We start from the raw sequence: 25802 nt of genomic DNA on the forward strand, positions 1-25802 counted from the left end.
CTGCTTGTATTGGCGTTCAGTTCAATTTATCTACTACATTAACCACGACTTGTACATTGCCTTTAGCACCGAAACGTATCCAAAGCGATAAAAGGGAGTCTATGCATATCACGTACGAACCAATTGCCATGTATATAAGATGTTCTAGGTACTCCCAATTGTGCTGGAGTGCAGATACAGTTACGATCCATTTTCATGTATATAAGATGTTCTAGGCTCTTCAAATCGTCCTGGACTTCAGATCAAATGATCTCTGCTAGATCAACCACGGCTGCTGCAATTCCTTAGGGGCTGTCCACATTCAATGTGGACAGAATTTGAGAGGATTTAGACCCTCCCCTGCTTGGACAATCATCAATATAAATTTAGAAAATAATTGTATGGACTATGGACATTTGCCAAAAAATCGCCGCCTTTGTATTAGTAATACCATGCCTTTCCTTATTAGGCTATCTGAGGCCGTCTAAGATGTTCTAGGCTCTCCTCTCCAAATCGGGTTTGAATATTGACAAAAAATGAAAAACAAGAACCTTTGGTCATATTTTAAAACTTCTTGTAATATTTTTTTTTAATTATTTAAATAGTCTTGGGCGATTTTGGTCAATTGTGTTAAGTATTCATTGTGTACATTTATGAAAAATAAGCATTTTTGAATAAGTTTTAATAGCTTTAACATTTGTTTTTTTTTTATTTTTTGACGAAAATTTGTTATTTTTTTCAGTCGGTATATTTTATAAAAGGGTGATCTACTTTCCTACAACTTTATCGCAGACGTCATTTCGATTAAATGTTTTTTCGGGCTGTAGTTTATTGAAAAATATCAAATAAGCAATTTTGAAAAATTGAGCGTAAGTCAAAATGGCCGGCAAAAACTTGGTTCAACAATTTTGCAAAGTTTCACGGAATTCTGAGAGGTAACATCGGGAATTCATTTATTGTTTCGCAATTTTACATGGATTTTCTCTACTGGATATTCTAAACTGAAGTGGAAAACGTAAACAAAAGTCATAAACACGCTAAACTGAAAAACTAAAAAGGCGATTTATAACGCAAAAACGACTTAAAAATTGTCGTAAACAAAAATACGCCATAACAATACTAATGTTGCTCATAACATTTAAATAGTTTAAAAATTCCAAAAGTAACGAAATTGCGTTTCAAACTTAATAAAAATGGGCATAACCATTTTAAAGCTATAAAACTCATAAAATGCTTTAAAAACGAAAAAATGCTACAAATGGCCATAAAATGCCAAAATAGTCTTAAAATTCCAAAATGGCTCTTTAAACGTAGAATTATTAAAAAGAAAAAAAAAAAACGTCTACATTATCAAGAAGACCTTAAAAATATAAAGTTCAGCTTAAGACATTTAAAACGCCAAACCATTCGAAAAATGCAAACATTTAGCACGCCAATGAATAATTAAAAAAAACACAGTTTCAGACTCGACCTTCTCCGATTTCTATGAACATAAAAGATCGCTATGATCGCATCATTCGAATGTGTGCTGGAATTCGGCAATTTTGACTCTGTTCTCATTTTTCGAAATAACGAATTCGATATTTTTCAATTAATCATAGCCATATATTTTCCTACAACATTGCCTCAGACGTCATTTCGATGTAAAATATTGAATACATTAATTTTTAATAATGAGGCTAGAGCAGAGTGGCAACTCCACAATTTCTGGTTTTCACCCGCTTTTCTGAAGTTTACAAAAATGACTATTAATTGCATTGAAATTTCAATAATAGGCTGGAATCAAAACTGCTGAAAAGGCTCCAAGAAAGTATTAAACAAGTGGAAATGGCTGGAAAAAGCCCAGATAGCTTTAAAAAATCCACGACGAGTCAAAATATCAAAAAATGTCAAAAGTTTTCCGATTTTAATGGCAGAGTTGCCACCGTTTGAGACAGATATTTTGACCATAATTTAGGTACTTTTAATTCTAAACATAATTAATAATGTCGGAAAGTAACTTTGAAGTGGAACAGGAAGCAGATATTTAAATTAACCGTATGTAGTAAAAAGGCAATAATTCGTACATTCCGAAATTCATCTAAACAATCGTCGCACCTACGACGTGTCAATTTGCGCAGTCCGCAGTATAGAGGGCTCGAGCTACTTAATGGCATTTGTAATGTAAATTATGACAGAAACTATTGCAGTTCTCTTTGTGTGAAAACCATCGCAACTAGAGAGCAAATGCAAATTGGACGCATACAGCGCCTCAGCTGTTTCCATCCCAAAACTCTTCCCCTGACGATGGTGATGATGATGAAGAAGGAAGGAACCCCGATTCCAAATGACGAGAAAAGTGATTTTCAGCACGAGTGACTTTTCTCGCCCCACCGAAGAAGTTCGACGGTTGAGCGGTTTCATGTAGGTAGGTTGCCCCGCGTCGTAAACAATCGATAATGAATCAATTCGTGTTAACTAAAATTAGCACCGAATAATGAGTACACAAACGGAGCGGAAACGGAACAAAAATAAAGCTAATTCATTCGCTAAAAATAAGTACGCGCGGTGGCGGCGGTGGCGGCGTTTCGAATGCGCGACTCTCTTCTGCTTCTGTGGGCCGTTGCGTTGCTTTTGCCGTCGTTGGTGCGTGGAGGAGATCCGATCTGCCCACCGCCGTCGCAACAGGGAGTTTCCCACGCATAAGTGTTGCTCTGGTGTGGGTGTAATGAGTTTTTAAGTAAAACATAAATGGTATTTCCGAGTAGCTAATGGGTCCAGTCATGATCTGTTCTCAGGAATGGTGGGTGATTCGCAGGACTTTTCTTTGGCAAACAAGTCGAAAAAAAAACTTCCCCAAAACAAATTCTTGATCTGACCCAGAATCAACAGTCACCGGACCGAGATTGAGTGTCAACAGTCCATATTTTTTTATATTGATTATATTTATTATATTGATTTGCAGGATAAGTAACATGTAAATTCTAATTTGATTCCGTTGATACGTGAACGTTAATTGTGAGGAAGACACTGAATTATTGGTACAATACGCTTTATATAACCCACTTTCTCTGACAAATTGTTGAAGCACATCAATAAATAAAGCTCTCAAACCTCATTTTTTTCCTGTCCACTATCTACACACACCCTGGCATAATTGAGGAAAGTTGGGTAGTTTGGCCACATTAAGAAAATCACCACTAATGATACCAAGTTCTGCGGAAAATTCGAATGAATTTTAACCCAATTGAAAGTTTAAAGCCCTATTTACATCATTAATACATTTTTTTAACTAGTTCGTTTATTTATTAGGCTCAGTCGTGTGTGACTCTTTGCGGAGCCAAAAATCCGTATTTTTTAAATAAACATTTTAAACAGCAGTAAATCTAGATTAGTATTGGGTACCAATTACTCGTGGCGGGCTCGAGGTTAATGGGTAACAATTTCGATTGGAAGGAGCTAGGTAGGAGAAAGGTTCCTGATGCCTTCTTCAGATACTACTCTCGAACGGTTGCCAAATGCTGGCTGGGCAGGTGCAATTAGCACAGAAACAGATGGATTATAAGCCTGGGACACAATGGCTGGAAAATGTGTGGAAAGGAGGGGATGGACACATCAAACTGTAACATCAGACAAACAAAGGAATTCGGTTCCCCAATACGTCTCTTACTTTACGGAAGGGTTGTCTACCTTGGGCCTCGAGGGTATTCAAAAGTTGCTCTCTGGCGGCGTCATTACCCGGGCAATGCCAAACTGCGTGATCGTTGTCATCATAATCGGTTCTGCACCTACATATATTGCTGTCAACGAGGTTATTCTGTAGAGATATGCGTCTAGCGAGTAGTGGTTGGACATAAGTCTTGATATCACGTAATGAATCCCCGACTTACATCCAGACCTTTGAACCACGCTCTCGAAGAAACATTTGGTGTAATGGAATGTAACCACCGCGCAAGAGAATCACTTGTCCAATCGTTTTGTCAACTTAGAAGAGAACTCTGACGTACTAATGGGAAAAATTCATTATGTGAAATTCTTCTATCATAAATCTCGCCTTGTTGTGCGCCCACCTTTGCTAGAGTCTGCCGTCTCATTGCCTGGGATTGAGCAATGTGAGGGACCCATACAAAGGTAATCATATATGATCTTTCAACCAGCAAACTCATCTACTCCGTTACCTTTGAAAGGAAATAAGATAAGTGCCTACCTTGTTTCATCGACCGGATAGCCGCAATCGAACTGAAACTATCCGAGAAGATGAAGTAATGGTCTGTGGGCATGTCAAAAATCATCCTCAATGCGAAGTTGATTGCTGCTAGCTCAGCAACATAAACGGAACAAGGTTCCTGAAGTTTCCGGAAAACGGTTAAGTATTCATTGGAGACACCGAAGCCAGTGGATCCATCAGTGAAAAATCTTCTATTGCAATTGACTTGTTGGTACTTTTCAGCAAAAATACGGGGAATTGAGATAGGTCGAAGTTGATTTGGAACTCCTTGAAAAGCCTGTTTCATGGCGAGATCATCAGTCCGCATCGTGCTCTCTTGCCGTGCGGATCTATTTGCTTTTTGCTTAAGGAAGTGTTACTACTACCTAAAGCTACAACAAATTTAAACAGCACTTTTCAGTGCTAAACCTGTAAAAATTTTCTACCTTCTTCAACTCCTCTTATTCCTCTTCGATCCTTGTTTGAACCCTACCCGAGGTAATCCTTCTTGGATATCGATTTGGAAAATTCCTCTTCGATCTTTCAGATTCTTATAGTAATCTGCTTGGAAGTCGATTTGGATAAAAATTTACTGCCGCCATGGCGCCTAAACGCAAAAGAAAGAGGCAAACTCTTGACCCCCCTTCTGATGAAATTAATTTGAGTAATCAATTTGATTTACTCACGGATGATGAGAATGATCCATCATCCAAGAAAAATTCTAGTAAACTTTCCCGGCTTAATGCCAAGAAGGAAAAGATTCCCCCTATTGTGATAACCACTACCGATTTCCATGCTCTTCGCATGGAACTTTTGAATTTCGTGAAAGTTAAGTTTTCACTACAAATTGGACGTCGGGGTGAATGCCGTGTATTGGCTGAAACCTTGGACGGATTTAAATGTCTTCTCAAGTATCTTACTGAGAAGAAGCACAATTTTTTTACTTACGACACCAAAACTGAACGTGTGTTCAAGGTTGTCATGAAAGGACTGCCCAGTGGTGAATCCCTGGATCAGATCAAAGATGAACTGGCAAAATTACTTGGAGTTGTGCCACTCCAAGTAATCAAAATGAAAATGAAATCCCGTCCTGGCGATTCGCGCAACGGGATTTCTAATGATTTTTATTTAGTTCACTTCAAGTCTAGTGAACTAAACAACCTTAAGGCCTTAGAAAAAGCTAGCCTTATGCTCCATGTCCGAGTGAAGTGGGAACACTTCAGGAAGACTGGAGGAAATTTCCAAAACCTCACTCAGTGCCGTAAGTGCCAGGGATGGGGTCACGGAACTAAAAATTGCTACATGCCAGCTAAATGCATGAATTGTGGTGATTCCTCTCACGCAAAGGACGACTGTCCTGTGAAGGAAGATCCTAAGAAATTTAAATGTTCAAATTGTGGTGAAAACCACAAATCCAATTTTTGGGAATGTAAGACTCGCAAAGCGATCCTACAATCTCGTTCTAACCGACAGGTAGGAAACGCTCCACGTTTCCGACCAGGTACAAATTCCTCTGCTGTTAACAACGGTCAGCGAGGAACAAATTCTACATTCGTACCCGTAGGTACAAATATCACCCCTGCTTCAAATGTTTCATCTGTACCTACTCCCCTCGCTGCTAACAATGTTCAGCGAGTTAATGGAGCTACCTATGCTGCTATTGCAGCGGGTAGAAATCAAAATACTAACCAACGTTCTAACGGAAATTTTGACAATTTTGACTTAGGAAGCATTACTGCTCCTAAAATGGAATTTTTACAGAATTCATTAATTGACATGATTTCTGATATGCTTAAATCTAACTCCATGTTTGATGCTATTCAAACTGGAGTAAAATTTGCTAATAATATTGTCATGACTTTAAAATTCAGTAATGGATTTTAAAGCATTAAACATTTTAAATTGGAATGCTCGATCTCTTAAAGATAATGAAGACGAGCTATTTAATTTTTTAAGAGTTCATAACGTGCATATTGCCGTTATAACTGAAACGTTCCTTAAACCTGGCCATAAGGTTAAGAAGGACGCAAATTACTTGATTTATAGAAATGATCGTCTTGATGGACCCTGTGGTGGCGTTGCCATCATTATTCATAGACGAATCAAACATAAAATTCTTTCTTCATTTGAAACCAAAGTTTTTGAAACTTTGGGAGTTTCTGTTGAAACAAAATTTGGACAACTTACGTTTATAGCTGCCTATTTGCCATTCCAATGCGTAGGCCAGCAAAAGAATTTTCTCAAGGGTGATCTTCAGAAACTTACCCGTCATAGGTCTAAATTCTTCATTATTGGTGATTTTAATGCAAAACACCGCTCATGGAATAATGCTCAAAGCAATTCCAATGGTAATATTCTGTTTGATGATTGTTCTGCAGGTTATTACACTATTCAATATCCAAACAGCCCAACATGCTTTTCTTCTGCAAGAAATCCCTCAACTATTGATTTGGCCTTAACTGATTCATGTCATCTTTGTAGCCAATTGGTTACCCATGCTGACTTCGGTTCTGATCACCTTCCAGTAACTTTTGAAATATCCCAAGAAATAATTTCTAATCCCAACAGCTTTACTTTCAATTACCATAGGGCTGATTGGGAGCAATATCGAACATTTATGGAATATAACTTCGATCCAAACATTCCTTTGCAAACCAAAGATGAAATTAATTATGCTCTTGAATCTCTGACTACTTCTATAGTTGAAGCAAGAGCTGCCTCAGTACCAAAATGCGAGGTTAAATTCGATTCAATTATAATAGACGATGATCTTCAGCTCTTGATCCGTCTTAAAAATGTCCGTAGGAGACAATTTCAAAGAACACGCGATCCTGCCATGAAAGTTATCTGGCGGGATTTGCAAAACCAAATTAAAAAGCGATTCTCTGCCCTGAGGAACAAAACTTTTGAAAATAATGTTTCTAAATTAGACCCGAGTTCCAAACCCTTTTGGAAACTCACAAAAATTTTGAAAAAACCTCAAAAGCCAATTCCAGCGCTTAAAGAAGGTGGTAAAATTTTGATCACAAATTTGGAAAAAGCTCAGAAACTTGCTAAGCAATTCGAGAGTTCCCATAATTTCAGTTTGGGTCTTACTAGTCCTATTGAGAATCAGGTTGCTGGGGATTTTCTGAATATTTTCTCTCGGGAAAATATTTTTGATGATTCCTGGGGGACTGATTTGGACGAAGTAAGGTCTATAACTAAAAAGTTTCAAAATATGAAAGCTCCAGGTGATGATGGAATTTTCTATATCCTCATCAAAAAACTCCCAGAGAGTACCTTGTCTTTCTTGGTAAAATTATTTAACAGGTGTTTCCATTTGGCATACTTTCCTGATAAATGGAAAAATGCAAAAGTTGTTCCAATTTTGAAGCCGGATAAAAATCCAGCTGAAGCTTCTAGCTACCGTCCAATAAGTTTGCTTTCTTCAATAAGTAAACTTTTTGAAAAAATAATTTTGAATAGAATGATGCTTCACATCAATACGAACTCAATTTTTGCAGATGAGCAGTTTGGATTTCGCCATGGGCATTCAACTACTCATCAACTCTTGAGAGTTACCAATTTAATTCGTTCAAACAAATCTGAAGGCCACTCAACTGGAGTTGCTCTTCTAGACATAGAAAAAGCATTCGACAGTGTTTGGCATGAAGGTTTGATTGCTAAATTGAAAAAGTTTAATTTTCCACTTTACATTATGAAATTAGTTCAAAATTATTTAACTGACAGAACTCTGCAGGTAAATTATCAAAATTCCAAATCTAATCGGAGTTCCTCAGGGTAGCATTCTTGGGCCTATATTGTATAACATTTTCACTTCGGACCTCCCTGATTTGCCTCAGGGTTGCCACAAATCTTTGTTCGCTGATGACACAGGCATTTCCGCTAAAGGAAGAAGTCTTCGTGTTATTTGCAGCAGACTTCAGAAAAGTTTAGATATTTTCTCTTCTTATTTACAAAAATGGAAGATTTCTCCCAACGCTTCCAAAACTCAACTTATAATATTTCCACATAAGCCTAGGGCTTCCTTTTTGAAACCTAGTAGTAGTCACATAGTCACTATGAACGGAGTTCCAATTTCCTGGTCAAACCAAGTGAAATATCTTGGATTAGTTCTTGACCAAAAATTAACTTTTAAAGATCACATTGAGGGCATTCAAGCCAAATGTAACAAATATATAAAATGTTTGTATCCTCTTATAAACAGGAAATCCAAACTTTGCCTGACGAATAAACTTCTAATATTTAAACAAGTTTTTAGACCGGCCATGCTTTACGCTGTGCCAATATGGTCTAGTTGTTGCACTACCAGGAAAAAAGCACTTCAAAGGATTCAGAACAAAATTCTGAAGATGATTTTGAAGTTGCCTCCCTGGTACAGTACTACCGAAGTACATAGAATTTCGAATGTTGAGACTTTAGCACAATTGTCCAACAAAATAATTAATAATTTCCGGCAAAAATCATTACAATCCTCAATTGCAACGATTAATTCCTTTTATACTTAGATAAGATTTAGTTTTAGTTATTTAGTTTTAAGCTATCAATTGTTATACTGACATGCAGGTTTAAAAAACCTGTTTAAAATACTGAATTGCCAAGACAGAAACAATGTAAAAACACTTAGATATATATCATAACAATTAAGGCTGGTAAGTTACTGTAGTAACTGGAGCACCTAGGTTAAAAATGAAATGTAATTTATTTTGAATTTGGAACAAATAAAGAGTTAAAAAAAAAAAAAAAAAAAAAAAAAAAAAAAAAAAATGGCGAGATCATAGTCAATGGGTGAACTGTAGTTAGTAAACCGTACTCGAGGGGGGTTATAGCACGGAAGGCTAATATCCGATGATATATAATTAAGGTAGATTCGCACGAATCTAGACTGGGTGCTCAATTCGAGCATTGCTTCGAAGTTTTCAATCACAAGGTTGTTACTGAAACTACATTTGATCAATACTCTTAATGAGAGCTACCAGAAACGATTCGGCAGGGGTTTACGCCCGCTAGAACTTCTAGGCTCATAAATATTGCGTGTTGAATGCATACAGCCAAGGGAAATACGTAAACAACGATACGAATACGTTCCACTTTGATTAGGTGGCTTTTTCTTGCCGAGAGGAAGCAAAAAGAGCCATACTCAAGAACAGTGTTGGGAGAATATCAAAAAAATCAAATCTCACCAATGCCCAAGATCACGCAGGATTTTCGTAGACAAAAATCAACAAGCAAACAACTAAGGTTGATATTGCAAGCTATGATATCGTAGCTCGGAATAACAAAACTCACCAGCTGAAAATCTCAACAAACTGTGATGAGATTGAGTTTCATGATTTTTGTTTTACACCCCAATGCAAACGAAACTTCCATAACGGCTGGCAGCAGTCACTTCTACTTTCTCTTTCTAAGAAAACGATGACCAACGGAATCACTTTTGTGTCGAATCAACTCTCAGCTTGATTTGTGCGCGTTGTGAATAGTCTCGCAATATCAAAGGAGCTTGTAAAATCAATATCAAGCATGATATTTTGTTTCAATATCACGCGAAATATTGAGGCCGTATGAGAGCAGAAAAATATCATTTGATTGATGATATTACCAACACTGCTCAAGAACTGAAAGAATAGTCGTTTTATATAGTTTAATGAGGTCCTCCGGGTTAGCACCCCAACAATGTCCCGGAAATTAATCGTAGAAAGTTGATCCTTTGTTGACACTATTGTTTCAAATACGTAATATGGGTACCCCAAGTGCATTTTGAATCAAACCAAACTCCTATGTATTTGAAGGTCAAAGATTGGGTAATGTCTCTGCCTAAAAGATTTAGAAGCAGTTGGGCTGGAAACCGCTTTCTTGTAAACGCTACCAATTCAGTTTTATGCGGTGGAAACTCGATCCCATAATTTCTGACCCAGAAAGACAGATTATTTAGGGAATTTTGCAATGGTCTTTGTAAGATTTCCGCACGTTGATCTCTCAGGGAAACCACGACGTCGTCTGCAAGTTGTCTAAGCGTGCATCGATTATCTAAGCAGTTATCAATATCGTTGACATAGAAATTATAAAGTAAGGGACTTGAACATGAACCTTGGGTTAAGCCCATGTAGCTTATTCTAGAAGTTGTCAGTTGACCTAGATTGAAGGTGATTTGTTTTTCTGACAACAAATTATGCAAGAAATTATTTAAAATACCGGGTAATCCACTACTTGCAAATTGCCTGACAGTATGTCTATGGAAACAGAATCAAATGCGCCCTTAATATCCAAAAAGACTCCAAGCCAATTGCTCCTTGTGCGTAAAGGCTCCTTTACTCCTTAACGGAAACCAAATTGCGTATTTGAAAGCAGGTTGTTTGATTCAACCCAATGGTCAAGCCTTGATGGGATCATTTTTTCTAATAATTTCCTCAGGCATGATAACATAGAGATCGGACGGTAAGAATTGTGATCAAACGCTGCTTTCCCAGGCTTTTGAATAGCTATTGTCTCCATGCCGGTGGAACTATATTGAGTTCTATAAAGGAATTATACAGGTTAAGTAATCGACTTTTAGCGATATCGGGGAGGTTTTTTTAGAAGATTAATAAAATTACATTGTACAATAATGAAACCATCACTACATTTCTATTCAATTTACCAATATTAACGACCTATCAATACCCTCCAGGACACCTTCCCGTAGAGGAATAAACATGCGCCTAGTCACCAAGTCCAACAAATCATAGTAGTTGATTGATTCAAAACCACACTTTGTACACTTTGGCCTATCCAACCTCCAGGTGTTTTTGCATCATCATTTTGCCGCCTTTTTCATATCAGCTGATGACTTCGACCAGTGCAACAGTGCACAGTGGTCCAGAATGCAGATTTAGGTGGAATGATATGTTTTGAGTCTGAAATTGAAACTTTAGACTAAAAGTCTCTTCTACAAAGTTGTTCCTTATAGTTAGCCCTCATTTTTATTACAATGAGTTCTAGGGTTGTTCCTATTATCATTAAAATCAAAAATCTAACTTTTTTGTTTGAATAAATTAAGGTATACATTCTTTGGCAAAGTTATAGCTGAGCTAATGTCAAGCAACTTTGTTAAAAATAGCTTTTTTGTATCTCTCAAATTGGCCGATTTAGAGCTATTTTATTGAATTGAGCTAGGGTGGCTCTTAAAAAACAATTTTTTTGCTCTAGTTTTCTTATTTCGAATTTCTCAGCAAAGGTGTCTTCAGATAACTTTTAGATCTTAAAAAGGCACAAATTTTTGCTGCACAAAGCTTGTCAATATCTTTCACCGATCACTGGCCACAGTGACTTTTCATTTTGTAATTTCCGGTTTTTTCCCGGTTTTCCCAGTAAAATCTTAAAAATTTCCCGGTTGTTGATATTCAACAAAAAAAGAAATTGTACGCATTTTTCAAAACGTGGGCACTGTAAATTTTCGGAGGTTATTTGTGGGAAAAATAAAAGCAAAATTACAGAAAGTATTTTCTAAAGCTAAAGGAAAAACTCAACTCTATGAGTCACTTAATGTATTCCAAACAATTTATTGATCTTTCGAGATGTATAGAAAAAAATATTTTAAAACTGAATTGTGAAGAATAAGAGATTTAATTAAAAAAATGTTTCAGGAAAAATGAACTTGATACGAATGAGAATTAGAGCAAATTGTTAGGGATATCGGATAAAGAAAATGTGTCTTCACTCCATTGCCTATACTAGTATGAATATTAACCTTTCAGTGCACGCACTGATGTACAAAGTCAAACACGCAAAAAAAAATGTGAAACCTACTGACGTTGAAATAATACCCACGTTCAATAGACAAATACTTGAAAAAAAAATAGTGAAAGGTTAGGAATTTACTAAAAGGATAAAAAATGATTTAAGTCAATTCCCAAGATTCTGGGTCTTTGAAATTTGTGTAGAGTCTGAAACTAGAACTTTTCTTCAAAATTTAGGATTAATAACAATCTTCGTGATGCAAGATTTTGAGAAAAAATTGTTAAAATATGAGATTTTGAAAAAAAATTCAAGATAACAGATTTGAAAAAAAATATATCATATATATTAAATAATAGTCACAATTGTCAAGGCCTGAGACTTGGAAGCATTTTATGGGTTATAACAAATTACAGAACAATCGATAAAATCTTGTGGACAAACCCTGGAATTTTTAGTAAAATTCAAAAGTATTCAAAATGTTGTTTTCAAACAAATATTGAGGAGAATTCCCACATAGTTTGCGAAGGAGGAGTTCTGAGCAGAATTCCAGAATTATTCTGACATGATGTCTCTAGAAATTGTTAGAAGAATTTGGAGGGATTTCTGTGGAGAAAATTGAAAGTTCAAAATTAAATTATTATGTTATTTTTTAAGCTTTTAAAAGGAGTTATGAAAAAAAAGCTTTTAAGAAAATTCCTACGTGATTCTAATGAGATTTGTATGAGGATCGTGAGAAAAAAGACAGATAAATTTTAAGAAAAATTCAACAAGACACAGAAATCTAAGAGTGTTTTGGTGACAATGTCAACCCTAGTGCGAAAGATTTTTAATTATCTTAAAAATAAATCGTCCAGCTCAAACCTTTGTAGGAGTAAGAGGTGGGCTCATCATCATTATCAAAGATTCATCAAAGAAATCCAACAACATTTATTGCAAAAAAAATGCTAATAATTAGAAAGAAATTATTTAAAATACTCCAAGGGGTATTTCGATTTATGCTGTTTTGAATAGAGTTAAAAGAAAATTTTGAAATGAATTTCAAAGAAATCAAAGTCTCCTAATAAGTTCAAGGGAATTCTAAGACGGATTCCAATCAAATTCTAAAAAAAAATCAGTGTTAATGTAAGTGTTAGTGTAATGTGAGTTAGAATAAGTTTCTACGTAGTATTTTAAAGGATGAAGCAAATAAAATAAAAAAGAGATTTCAAGGATATTCCAAAAAGAATTCAACGGTAATTATTACGCGGAGTGTTTTCTGGTTATATTCAGAAGAATTCCAAGATAATTCAGAGCAATATTCCAAGGTAATTCTGGAATTCATATCATAAGAATTTTGAATAAAATTAAAATCCCGGAAAAGAATAGTTCAGTTTCAGTTTTTACAAATATTTGTTTCTTAAGTCCAGCATCTTCAATATTTTGTTTTGAGGCCCATGCACTTTTCATCTGAAATTGAAACGACAAAAATCAATTTGAAATATTGCTGAGTGATTAAATTCTAAAAACCATAAGACGGGAATCTGAAGAAAATTATGCATTAAATTGAGAAAGACATTAATTTGGTAAAGAATCACTCTGATTTAATGGTTTATTCTGAAATTCTGGTGTAAAAATGTGTTCCTATGGTGTGGTTAATTTATTTTTCCTGGTTCTCTTATCGAATTCCCGGATTTTTCCCGGTTTTCCCGGTTACTTTTTAAATTCCCGGATATTTCCCGGTATTCCCGGTTTTTCCGGTTCGCTGGCCAGCCTGAATATCCATTAGTACCGTTCCAATGACGCGTTCAGCTAGATAAAATTGATAAATATCAAATTTCTAGCGATGGGCAAAATCTTAGATCCATAGGCCAACATTAGAGTCATTTCCCCTATATGAAGTTTTATAAAATTTGCTTGAAATTCAAGTTTTTGGTATTATATTTTGAACAACCGTTCAAAAGAATACTTTCATAATTTCCACGATAAGGACTGATCAATCAAATATTTTCCAGATCAATGCTATTATGTTTAGAGTACTGAAAAATATGAATCACATGCAATTTGAAAAAAATAAATGATTTTCTGAATGATTTTTCTTAATGCACAATTGAACGGAAACACCAATTATTCAAAATCACTGATAGACTTTATTTTTTATTCAGAAATCTTATAAAATTTTTGACATTTTTCGAATACTCGCACTAGAGAAAAAAAATTTTTTTTTGGCTCTAATCAACTGGATAACTCATACTCATGCATTAAGCCTGCAACATATGGTTTGTAAAATATATTCAATAAGTTGATTTTTAAGTGGGTGGTCACATTGCCCCATTGGCGAAATTGCTCCACTTTCCCCTATTTTAGATTTTCAATCTACATTCCAAAATTATCAGCGGAAGAAAAATCGCACGTTTGACATAACCTCAAAACATCCGAAATATCTCCGGTATCCGGTAGCCACTGCCATTTCTTGTCCAATATACGAAAAAATACCGTCGAATGCTTCCAGGTTTATCAAAATCGGGTAATTATTCAAGAAACTGTCGTACTTTAATCCATTAACGCCCAGTGATCTATTTATAGATAAGAAGACATTTTTGATTACTGTTGAGAAACTTGAGCTCAAAAGTTATAATTGTCTTCACAAAAATTGTTCTATGGAACAATCTCTCGAAAATGGTAAGCAATTTAGTGCGGAATTGACTCACTAGGTGGTGTTAGTGTCTTTAGAAAACTTCGTTATATCAACTTTTATAGAATAAAGTTCTCATGATATGTGTTAGATAGAAGAATACCAATACCAAGAAGGCCAATACTACAGTGTATTTTTTGACACAATTTTCTCACTAGGTGGCTCTAGTGTTCTTGTGACATTTGTGTACATGCAATATCTTATGATCCAGGCTATAAAATAAAATTGCTGTTTTCTGCAATGTTTTTCAGGAAGCCAAGAACTTTTGAATGGTGAACATTTCAGTTCGGAATTCTCTCGTTAGGTGGCTCTAGTGTTCTTATAAACTTCATTCGACCCTGCATCGACATCTAGAGATCTTACTGGACAAAAAGCTGCTGTTTTCTGCAACGTTGTTAGAGGCTAAGATCTTTGGAATTGAGGAAAGTTTAGTTCGGAATCCTCTTCCTAGGCGTGCCGCCAGTGTTCTTATGAATTTCGTGTAAATGCAGGGTTGACGTCTCGAGATCATTTTTTGATGCAAAGCTGCTACTTTCTGCATTGTTATTTTGATTTTTCGACAGATTAGTTTGGGATTCTCTCGCTAGGTGGCTCTACACACTTAGATTATTTTACCAAAATCTGTGAAATTTTACCGAAATCTCAACAGCTGAACTTTCGGTAAACAGTTCGGTGATTTTTCACAGATTTCCTGTAATTTTTCACCGAATATTTCACAGATTTCGGTAAAATAATCTAAGTGTGTAAATTTACATGAATTTCGTGAAAATGCTGGATTGACATCTCGAGATCTTTACTATATACAAAGTTGCTGATTTCTGCAATGATGTTCAGGAGGCCAAGGCCTTTTAAATTGCTGACAGTTTAATTCGGAATTCTCTCGTTAGGTTGCTCTAGTATTCTAATAAACTTCGGGTACATGCAGCGTCGACATCTCGAGATCCCTGCTAGATACAAAGCTACTGTTTTCTGAAATGTTGTTCTGGAGGTCCAGACCATTTTAATTTTTGACAGATTAGTTCGGAATTCTCTTGACAGGATGGTCTTGCGGTTTTATAAATGTCGTTTAAATGCTGGGTCGATATCTCGAGATCCTTGCTAGATACAAAGTTGCTATTTTCTTCAATGTTATTCAGGAGGTCAAGGCCTTCTAAATTGTTGACAGTTTAGTTCGAAATCCTGTCGCTAGTGTTATTATGCATTTCGTGTAAATGCTGGGTGGATATCTCGAGATCCTTGCTAGATACAAAGCTGCTGTTTTCTGCAATGTTGATCAGGAGAACAAGGCCTTTTGCATTGTGATCAGTATTGTTCGGACTTCTCTCGTTAGGTGGCACTAGTGTCCTTATAAACTTCGACAACTCAGATCCCTGATAGATAAAAATTTGCTGTTTTCTGCAATGTTGTTCAGGAGGCTATGGCCTATTGAATTGAAGACAATTTAGTTCGAAATTATCTCGATAGATGCCATTAGTGTTCTTATGAATTTCATGTAAATGCTGGGTCAATATCTTGAGATCATTGCTAGATACAAAGATGCTGTTCTATGCAATGTTGTTCAGGAGGCCAAGACCTTTTGCATTTCTTACAGTTTTGTTCGCAAATATCTCGCTAGGTGACACTAGTGTTACAATAAATTTTAGGATTTCTAACAATATCCAATTTATGACTCTTTAGCAAATCCAACGTTACATATGGAAAGGTAAATAAATTGGGTTCTTTAAGGGTATTGAGGCAAATGCAAATTCGTAATCCGCATTAAAAATGGAACCCAAACCTAACATTTCATAAATTTTGGTACACTGGAACTATTTTAAATAAGTACGATTACATTTGCAAAAATCACCTTATTCGCGCCCCTTGGTGTCACTTTGTATGGGAGCGAACTGTCAGTTTAGTGTCAAACCGTGAAGTTATTATTTTGCTTTAAATCTTGATTTAAAAATCGAGATGAAAGTGTGCGGGTTCGAAAAAAATATCGCTGTGCTCAGAAAACGAAGCTCTTTCAGATGATATATAAAAACGGATATATTTTTCAAAATTAAAGCAGCCAATTTAGAAGTCCCCTGTAGTAGAGTAATTTAATATTTTTGATCATATTTGTTAAAAAAAATAAATTAAAGGGTTGTGTCCTAGACACGACCGCAGTATGACGTAGAACCACACAAAATTGATGTTTTTCATGCATTTTTGACTATTATACTTTATCTTAAAATTTTCAAGTATTTCAATGTTTCGGTTATGGTTGACTCAAAACAATTTACACATTTTTCTTGATAAATGTCCATGTGAAATTTCACATGATTTTCATTTGACCACACATAAACAGAATCCACTCAGAAGTACACATGAAATGGCACGAGAGCAGCGCTGATTTATATCTTTTCATGTTCAAGCAGAATGATGTGCAACCAAGTGGTATTCGTTTATGATGACTGGGTTTGGGAAAAAGGCTTATTTCATGAAATCAGGGATAAAATTATCATTTGTACATTTTCAATAGTTTAATTATAGAAAAATAGGAAAAATATTTATTTCAACAGGTTCGTAATGTAATATCCTATCGATTGGCGTATTTAGATTTAAATTTCATCTATAAATGACAAAGTTACTAGCCTTCAAAACCTAACACTCCTTCACCACACATATTTTTTGATTTGCACCCCAGTATAGTCGACAAAGACGTAGTTCTACGTCAAAAAGTGCGGTGAAGCGTGGATTGAGCTTATTAGGCTCGAAATTGGATCAAAAACCTTAATTATGTTTTCTTTGAAACCATATGTTGAAAATAAGTTACCGGTTTTCTCTAAAAATTAGGGTACAGCTTCTGAATCATTCTATCGAAAAAAAACTACAGGTGGCTCATACCATCAAGAGTTGGAGCTCTCTACTTTTATATTGTGTTGTGTTTTTTTTAATTACAGGGGAAATGGATGTTATGTCGGCCTAAATACCCCTAATTTGGGCCCATACGATCAGCAATCGACTAAATTTTCAAAAGCGACCAAAAATATCAATTAGTACCATCCTAATGACGCGTTCATCTAGATAAAATTGATAAATAGCAGATTTTTAGCCCAATCTTAGATCCATAGACCAACATTAGAGCCATTTCCCCTATTTGTTTATTATTACGAAAATATTTTTTTTTAAAATCCGCTATATCGGACACAAGGCCGAGCAATCCTGTGCTGGAAAAAAATAATGAAACGATTTTCTGGTACAAAGCAGGTGGTCAATGTTCATAACGAGGCAGAAACAAATACAAAAAAGAACCCATTAAAAGGTTATATACAGCTAATTACGGCCAATAATGAATGTAAAAGCTTTATATAAGTCTTACAACCGCTCTATAAAACCAAAAGACAAATAAGCGGACTTTTTAGTTACTTGTTGTTTTACAACCTGTCAAGAAAGAAACTGACTTAGCAACAATCATTTTGAATTCCCTGCTGGAAAGAATAAACCAACCGTGAAATCAACTTAGATCGGGAATCTTGTGATTTGTGCTCTTGAAATCGCGACGTGTGATAAGAAAAAGGACCCTGCAAGGAAACACCTTAATATTTTAGTTTTGTAAACACATAAAACCTTCTTGTTGAAGAATCAATGTCACGACACAATTGGCAAGATCAGCTTCCCGGCAAACACTGCACCAAATTGGATGCAACAAGTGTCAAATGACACGTCTTCTTCTTATTATTATTCACATTTCAAGTTTATTGCTTAACGCATATTAGCTTATTCCGTACTCTCAAACCTAGTGTTCTTGATTGATTGAGAGCTTTCGATGTCTGTACCATTTTTGCATTAGTATAATTGTGAAGCAAGTACAAACATACTCTATGCCCAGGGAAGAGGTCGAGAAACAGCATTTTTCTCAGCTTGCTGTTTTAACGAATGGGACAACTATGCTGAAAAGTGCAGTGAAGTAGCTGCTCAAAATAAGATTACCCTTCGCATGGAGCTGCTTCACGTTGTTTTGACCACTTTGGATTTTTGTTGTGGAATATGCTACATATAATAGATACGCATCCGGATCTAACGGCCAATGAACAACATAAATCACGTTCTGGGTACTCACGTTTTGCACTCGGAACTGCTCGGCGCCGTCAGCTCCAGCATCTGCGACACGTTGGTGTTGATCAGGAAGAACGTATTCTTGTCGACGGCACTTTGCCGCACCAGTATCAGGTTGGTTTTGGTGATCGGATTGAAACGGCCTTCGGTGATTTTGCTCTCGCTACCGCCGAGACCGGGACTAGAGTGGTACTTGAGTAGGTATTTGTCATCCTGTTTTGGGGGGAGATATGGGAAATTAGTTCATTTGATAAAAAAAAAAAAAAACAGTTCGATTTAAGCAATGCATACCTGTTTTTGTAATAAAACCATCATATCTTCGAACAACAATCCATGCAGTTGTACTCCAGGATTCTTCTTCATTGTTAACGGCCCATCGTGGATTAATTTACGTACAGTTAAGTCTATATTCTGTAAGTTGCAACCAGATATTGATAAACTCTCATTTCTACGCTTTACAATTTCAAACAACTTACCTTAAATTCACTAGGGGCATCCTTATCTAAACCACTTCGATCTAATTTACGTTGGATAGAAATTAGCCTGAAAAAAAGCAGAAAGCAATCAAACATCTATTCCCGAGCCGTGTACTACCGCATGCCAAGGGAACTTACTTATGGTTATCCTCCTCAGTCCGGACCGCCTGGTTGACGTGGTCCAATATTCGCTTGGAGGATTCGAGAGCTTTCCGGATTGCTTGCGCTTCCAGTTCGTTGTCGGGTTGGACGCGCATCGTAAAGCTGAACAGATTATCGAACAGCAGCGGGTACTTCGTTAACCGCTGCAGCACGGTCGGAAGTAAATCCTTCAACTGTAAGCGTCGGCAGGCCTTGTGCGATTCAGCCTTGATCAACAACCGCTGCAGGTTTTCGTCCTTTTTCCGGCGTTCCTTCAGCGCTTCCAGGGCGATCTGCTGCCGGGCGCAAAAGTAAGCTGCATGCTCCTTCAGGTCTTCACCTGATTGACCTTCGAACTAGAAAAAAAAAAACAAATGGAAAATCATGATTAGATTGCTGTTTAGGAGGGGCACAAACTGGACACCTACCATCAACAGAAGCAAATCGCCGGTTTCCTGCACGATATTGTTGTGTTCTATCCTTCGTTGCTTCAGATATCCCTCGAAGGTAGTGTGCAGCTCCTGAAGTTTTCGCAGTGACGGGGGAAACAACAGCTGCAGCAGGTCGTTCGACAGTACACCCGACTCCTGGAGAGGTCGCATGAATATACCCTCCAATAACCGAAGCGTTCGCACATGGTTACGTTCGGTTTGGTAGATTTCTGCAAATTGTATGAAGAATTCCACATTCATGAATCATTCAAAGTCCGCGATCAACGTCCGGCACTTACCATTTATCACTTCCTGTCGTTTCTTTTCGGCATCACAGAGGGTGGCGAGTATGTCCGCCGGTATGTTGGAACTCCAGTCCACTTCCTGTTCGACGTTGCCTTCGTCGTCGCTGTCGACCCATTCGCGAGCCGTCGGCAGCAATGCCGTACCGGTCGCGCTGAGATTGGCCGCATTACCACCGCCCGGCGAACTGAACAGACCGGAAGAGTTGCCGGTGGCGCTGGCCGATGTATTGGCACACGGAACCGCTGAACCGGGAGCTCCTGGACCAGCCGAGGCTCCCGTTCCCGCCGGGCCAACCGCTTCGAGCGAGGTTGATCTGCTGTCCAGCGCAAGTGGAAGACTAGATGTGGAACTGCTGGAATAGTTGTTGATCAGCGATGAGGCCTCGTTCTGTTCGTCACTGTTTGGAAATGGGTGGAAATAAGATAAGAACATCCATTAGATCAATCACACTCGCTTTAGCTCTACCGATGATAGAAGGTATACCCCTCATTTTCACAACTCATCGCTTTGGACCGAATCTTGAACCGACCTCGCTTGCCACTGGGTCGAAGCGGAAAGTGCACTACCACTACTGCTTTCGTTTCAATTTTTTCGTCCGACTCTCGGGTCGTTTCTCCTACGATGGCTCAACTACAGCGTGGCATTCGCCGTTTGTCACGTTCCAACCGTCTTCTAAGTAATTGATGCAAAAAATGATTTATTGCACTTTACCGGACGACACCGAAAAAACGCTGCAGGAATGCAGTCAGTGGCTGGAAGCTCACTGCAACCTCAGAGAACATAACCTAATTTAACAACCGCCGGGAAATCGGGTTAATGGAACCATAATTCATTGATTTTTGATTGGTTTTCGACCGAGTGGGACCAAATCTCTATTGTCAAGTCGGTGTGTTCTAATTTAGGGAGTGTAATTAGAGCGAGTAGTTACCTAAATAAGGCCACATGTAGGTCGGTGGCACCGGAGACCAATCTGGCGATGACGATGGTGGTGATGTTATTGTTTTGATGAGTCGAGAAAAAAGGTGATAGATAATTTCAGCACTTAAATTGACCGTAAAAAATTACTTTCCGAGAATACTGCAGGCTTCATACTGAAAGAACATCATTCCAAAAAATAACACTTATTTCAAGCAAGTAAAACTTTGCAGTCAATTTATCATAAAACTACACAACAAACAGCAAGTGCACTTTCGACAGGGAAAACAACAAATGCTATTGTTTCCATTGTGGTGAGTTCGATGCTATAAAGTTCTGTTGTCTGAGCGGTTGAAAGGTAGAGTGGTGCAAGTCCACGTGAAACATGAAGCCCTTGTCGATAATAATAAAAAAGAGTATTTTGGGCGATTAGGTTTATAAATAGGCACATATCCGTTCAACGTTTTTTTAATTTTACAATACTTGTTTGTCGCTATACCGTAATCGTTAATCCATGCATTTCTTTTATTATTAAATATAAAGAAATAATGTCTACTTTGCAACAAAATAAACATGTCCGGAGTGATTTGAAATTTGGGCATAATTGCATTTGTAAATAAACACGTCAATCACTGATTTCTCGAGAATTAAAGCTCAATATCGAAAAATAATAATGCTATGAGGTAGAGGAATGATACCTCTACCATTTGGTATAGTTTGTTTATGAGATTGAGCTTTAATGCAAGAGAAATCGGCAACAGACGTCTTTGTTTACAAAAGCAATTACGCTCAAATCTCAAATAAGTCCGGATGTGTGATGATTTGTAATATTGCTAATAGACCTTGCTGAAATTTACCGTAAAACGGGGTGAAGTTGATCATTGAGGTGAATTTGATCACTACACCGATACATTTTCGGTTCTCAACCATTATTTTTCATGATATTGTTATGAAATAATATGATCAGTGTTTTACTAAATAGTTTTAAATAGTACTTATAAAAAGTTTCCCCTAACAACCGATGCATTCTATCGCTGTATGTTTACAATTCTGTGGAAGTGATAAAATGTGCAACTTTAAGCTGCTCCTCAAAATCCGATCATAATTAGCATTTATTCTGATGCCGTGTCCGGAGAAATCAATTGTTTTACTTTATTTTGAATTGCTGAATCCGAATCATGAATCAGATTTCGGTAAAATAAACAATTGTTTTTTATCAAAATTATGTTTCGATAAAACATTGCCTACATTTAGGCGTATTTTTTAAAACTATTTTGCAATAATAAAAGCATTGCCCACCACAACTTTTGTAGAAAAATTTAACGCAAGATTCTTCTTCGCGAACACAGGTTTAGAAGGTGTTTGTTCGTGTGCTAAACATATGGTTGGATAAATTGCGTTTATCAATAAAAAAGTGATCAACTTCCCTCCATTTTACGGTACGTCTATCCATTAAATACGTCACGCATAATCCCTACTTTCAATACGATACTCCAATACCGATTTTTAATTCCCGTTTTTTTCCCATGGTTGTCCATGATAGTTTTCCCGGTTTGCTCAAAACAACTAAATTTGAAGAAAAATAATTATACTTAATTTTTAATATCTTCATTAAATAAATATGAAAATTTCTGAAGATTATGGGTTTGCATTATTAGGAAAAGTTTTATATTTCGAGCTATTATTTTTTATCAATCCTGGACATATTAAAATCAAGATTTCACAAAAACAGAAAATTGTCGAAATCTAGAATCTAGAGAATTATTTCAGACTTTGGACTTCAAAACATTTTCAAGATTTTAGAATTTGAAAAAAAAGTGTTCAAGATTTTATACTTTACATTTAAAAAATGTTAACTAAGGAGTTCCAGGGTGGCCACTGAATTTAAGATTTTTAATTCTATGTTTTCCCAGATGATATTTTTCCCGATAAGATACAAACAGATAGATTTGATGAAAAATAACTAACCTGAATTTTCGAAATCATACCCGAAAAAAGTAATTAATATACATAAAAATTTCTGAAGATTCTGTACATATAAAAATCACGATTTCAAAACATCAGCAAATTGTCGAGAATCAGACGATAGCTAATTATTCCAGACTATGTAATTCTAAACACATTCAAAATTCTAGAATTTGGAAAAAATTTCAAAAGTTATTACTTGAATTTTTTTTTTTAATTTTGGAAGTGAGGATTTTTTTCCAAGATCTCTAACCAGTAACGCTGGTAGATCACCTTTTAGTGGTACGTTACTGGTACACCAACCCCTAGTCATAACAACTTCAAACTGGGGAAATATAATTTCTCAGTAAGGTACACCGGGGCAAGTTGGAACGCTCAGTGAAGTTGAAACGGTACGTGTATCTCTTAGCGGAAGTGATTATTGACTGTAATTATTATTGAGAGGCATTGTGATTATTCACTTCCGGTAAGAGATACACCTACCGTTTCAACTTCCACACGCGTTTCAACTTGCCCCGGTATACCTTTATCAAAGAAACACATTTTAGTCCTTGTTAATAGTGACAAGACTCGGGTAGTGACCACCCCCCCTCAATTAATAACTGTGGAAGTGCATCTAGAACACTAAGTTGAGAGCACAGATATGCAATAAGCTTGAAATGCGAAGAAGAAGAAGAAGAAGTGGAGGAGACATTGAGCCAAAAAATCAAAATTTCTCGTGCCCTACACAGTTCGAAACTATAGTGTAAATTTATGTTACTATGATGCACATAAATGAAGCGTCATATGTCATACAAGTTAACCTTATAGATCGCGTAAATTTATGAGACATGTCATGAGATATTCCATAAATTGTTTGCTACATTTCTAGCAAGTTGCTGGTTTACGTAAAAAGGTTGTTTACATGTATGGATGTTTACGTTGCCAGTAAAATTCAGATTTTTTTCAGCGTAGCTTACAACATTCACATTCAAGCAAGAAAAACAATTTTAAACATGTGAATATATTCATCAATGATATATTTACGACTGTCATGGAAATGGTTGATTGCAATTGATATCCTTACTTAAAATATGTAAATGTAACGTAGCTATTATTAATACTCTTGGTTATGAACACAATGTACTTTTTATGCATGGCTTAAGATCATGTGTAAACCTTGTCTATCTACATTACGTGTTCAAACTTGTGTTTGCCAGTGGAAATTTTCAAAAAATGTGTTTTTGCTGCTATTTGTGACACTTAACTTTACAGCACTATTTAAATAAAACAAATGGTTAATAATATCTATACTGGACTCCAGGAGTTCACGAAAGATATTCTCGTTATAATTTTCTGTATATTCAAGATATTTGCATCAATAACAAAATTCAAATTTTGAATTTTGTCCCAATGTCACCCTGTCTTACGGTACTTTATTATTGAGATTTTTAGCACTTTGCTAGTTCATCTCATAATCAGAAAAACGATTGAATCACAATCGTAGTGCATTTTGTGGGCGATATGTATGTGTACCCCCATGAATATGATTTGAACCAACAATCTTAACAGAGCTCAAGACCTCAAACTTGTAGAAAAACGTTAGAGCATCGCCAAAATAGGTGCGTTTCCCCTATATAAAAAAGCGAATCGAAAAGTTTAAAAAAATCGCAAACTTTCAAAGAGTGGAAGATCTTGGACTTCCTCGATGATCCTGAACGTAGAATTTATTATACAAGATTGTAAGACCTCAATAATTTTAATTTTCATATCCTGCAACTCCGAAAAAATTGAGATCTCTGATTTGGAATTTTTTTAAGATCCCGAACAGCTTAAAACATTTCAAAATTTAGTCACTTAAAAAACCATCACGATCTTGAACTATGGAAAATTAAAAAAAATCTAAACCAAGAGAATTTTTTCAAAATAAATTAAGATTTAAATAGGTAAACCAATTATTTTAAGGATGCGATCAAATTCCCGGATTTTTCGATTCTCTCGGTTTTTCCGGTTCAGTTGCAGGGGGACCTCATAATTGCTTTGGAATTCTGGTCAGTATTATCAAATATATCATATTAACAATATGATCCACGCTTTCACTTAGCTGGCGAACCGAATTTTTAGCGATGAAAACGCCTCTATGGCCAAAAAGACTACCAATGTATTAAGTGAGAGAGAAGGATAAATAATTTCCATTTAATTCCACTACATTATTTGCTTACCATTGACCGATACGCGTATTTCGTACAAGACACTGAAGAAGTCTGCACTTTGTAGACAAAATACGCGTATCTGTCAAGAATAAGCAAATAAGGCAGTGGAATTAAATGGAAATTACTAATCCTTCTCCCTCTCTCTCTCTTTAATCAGGTATTCCACTAAGACCATCATCATCACCATCAGGATTTATTAATGTATTGTTTACCTTCACGAGGGGTAAACCAAACGAAAATTTGTATAAATTTTTAAATGTATGTATTTCAACATATTATTTTATTTTATGACAACAGACAAATTTTCAGGCAATATACAAAATGTAATTAATGAAAATTATTTGACTTTAATTTTTGTAATATTCGTGCCCCTCAATTGGATGATTGTTGCTAACCTTTTCCAACGCTAGATGATGCGTCAAGCAATATTTTTCGGGTCATTATTGCAATGCAGAGAGCAGGCATGAATGGTTCATATTGTTAACCCGATTTTGTCAGCTCCCGTTTTGAAAATATTTTCAAATGTTCTACGAAACACATACGCTTTTTCAGTGGTCTTATTGCACCAAAGTGTACTTCAAACATCCTTTCTTGAAGAAGTAATGAGAAAGTTTTGCAACCGGAGACCAACGGCTTTACTTCCCTTCCGACGGAAGGCGTGATCAGAGATTTTATGCCTCATAAGATCCCGGCGCTGACGACTGGGATTGAACCCAGGCCTGCTGGGGTGAGAGGCAATTA

The 25802-nt window shown here is 36.4% G+C and overlaps 1 protein-coding gene across 8 annotated transcripts in view; it reads right to left on the bottom strand.

Moving 5' to 3' along the window:
* Nucleotides 1–25802, bottom strand: part of RhoGEF2 (Rho guanine nucleotide exchange factor 2) — a 289609-nt gene that overhangs the window by 54839 nt on the left and 208968 nt on the right. For all 8 annotated transcript variants that reach the window (XM_065229133.1, XM_065229135.1, XM_065229131.1 and 5 more), the window contains 6 exons: nucleotides 19983–20386; nucleotides 19681–19913; nucleotides 19250–19608; nucleotides 19112–19178; nucleotides 18927–19046; nucleotides 18640–18848 (listed from right to left, as the gene is read on the bottom strand). In XM_065229133.1, coding sequence (XP_065085205.1) covers nucleotides 18640–18848; nucleotides 18927–19046; nucleotides 19112–19178; nucleotides 19250–19608; nucleotides 19681–19913; nucleotides 19983–20386 — 1392 coding nt within the window. The remainder of the gene's footprint in view (nucleotides 1–18639; nucleotides 18849–18926; nucleotides 19047–19111; nucleotides 19179–19249; nucleotides 19609–19680; nucleotides 19914–19982; nucleotides 20387–25802) is intronic.

This window comes from Ochlerotatus camptorhynchus, unplaced genomic scaffold (genome assembly GCF_037179485.1).
Source record: "Ochlerotatus camptorhynchus isolate MF236.1 unplaced genomic scaffold, CSIRO-AGI_Acam_v1.1 ptg000308l, whole genome shotgun sequence".
NCBI lineage: Eukaryota > Metazoa > Arthropoda > Insecta > Diptera > Culicidae > Ochlerotatus > Ochlerotatus camptorhynchus.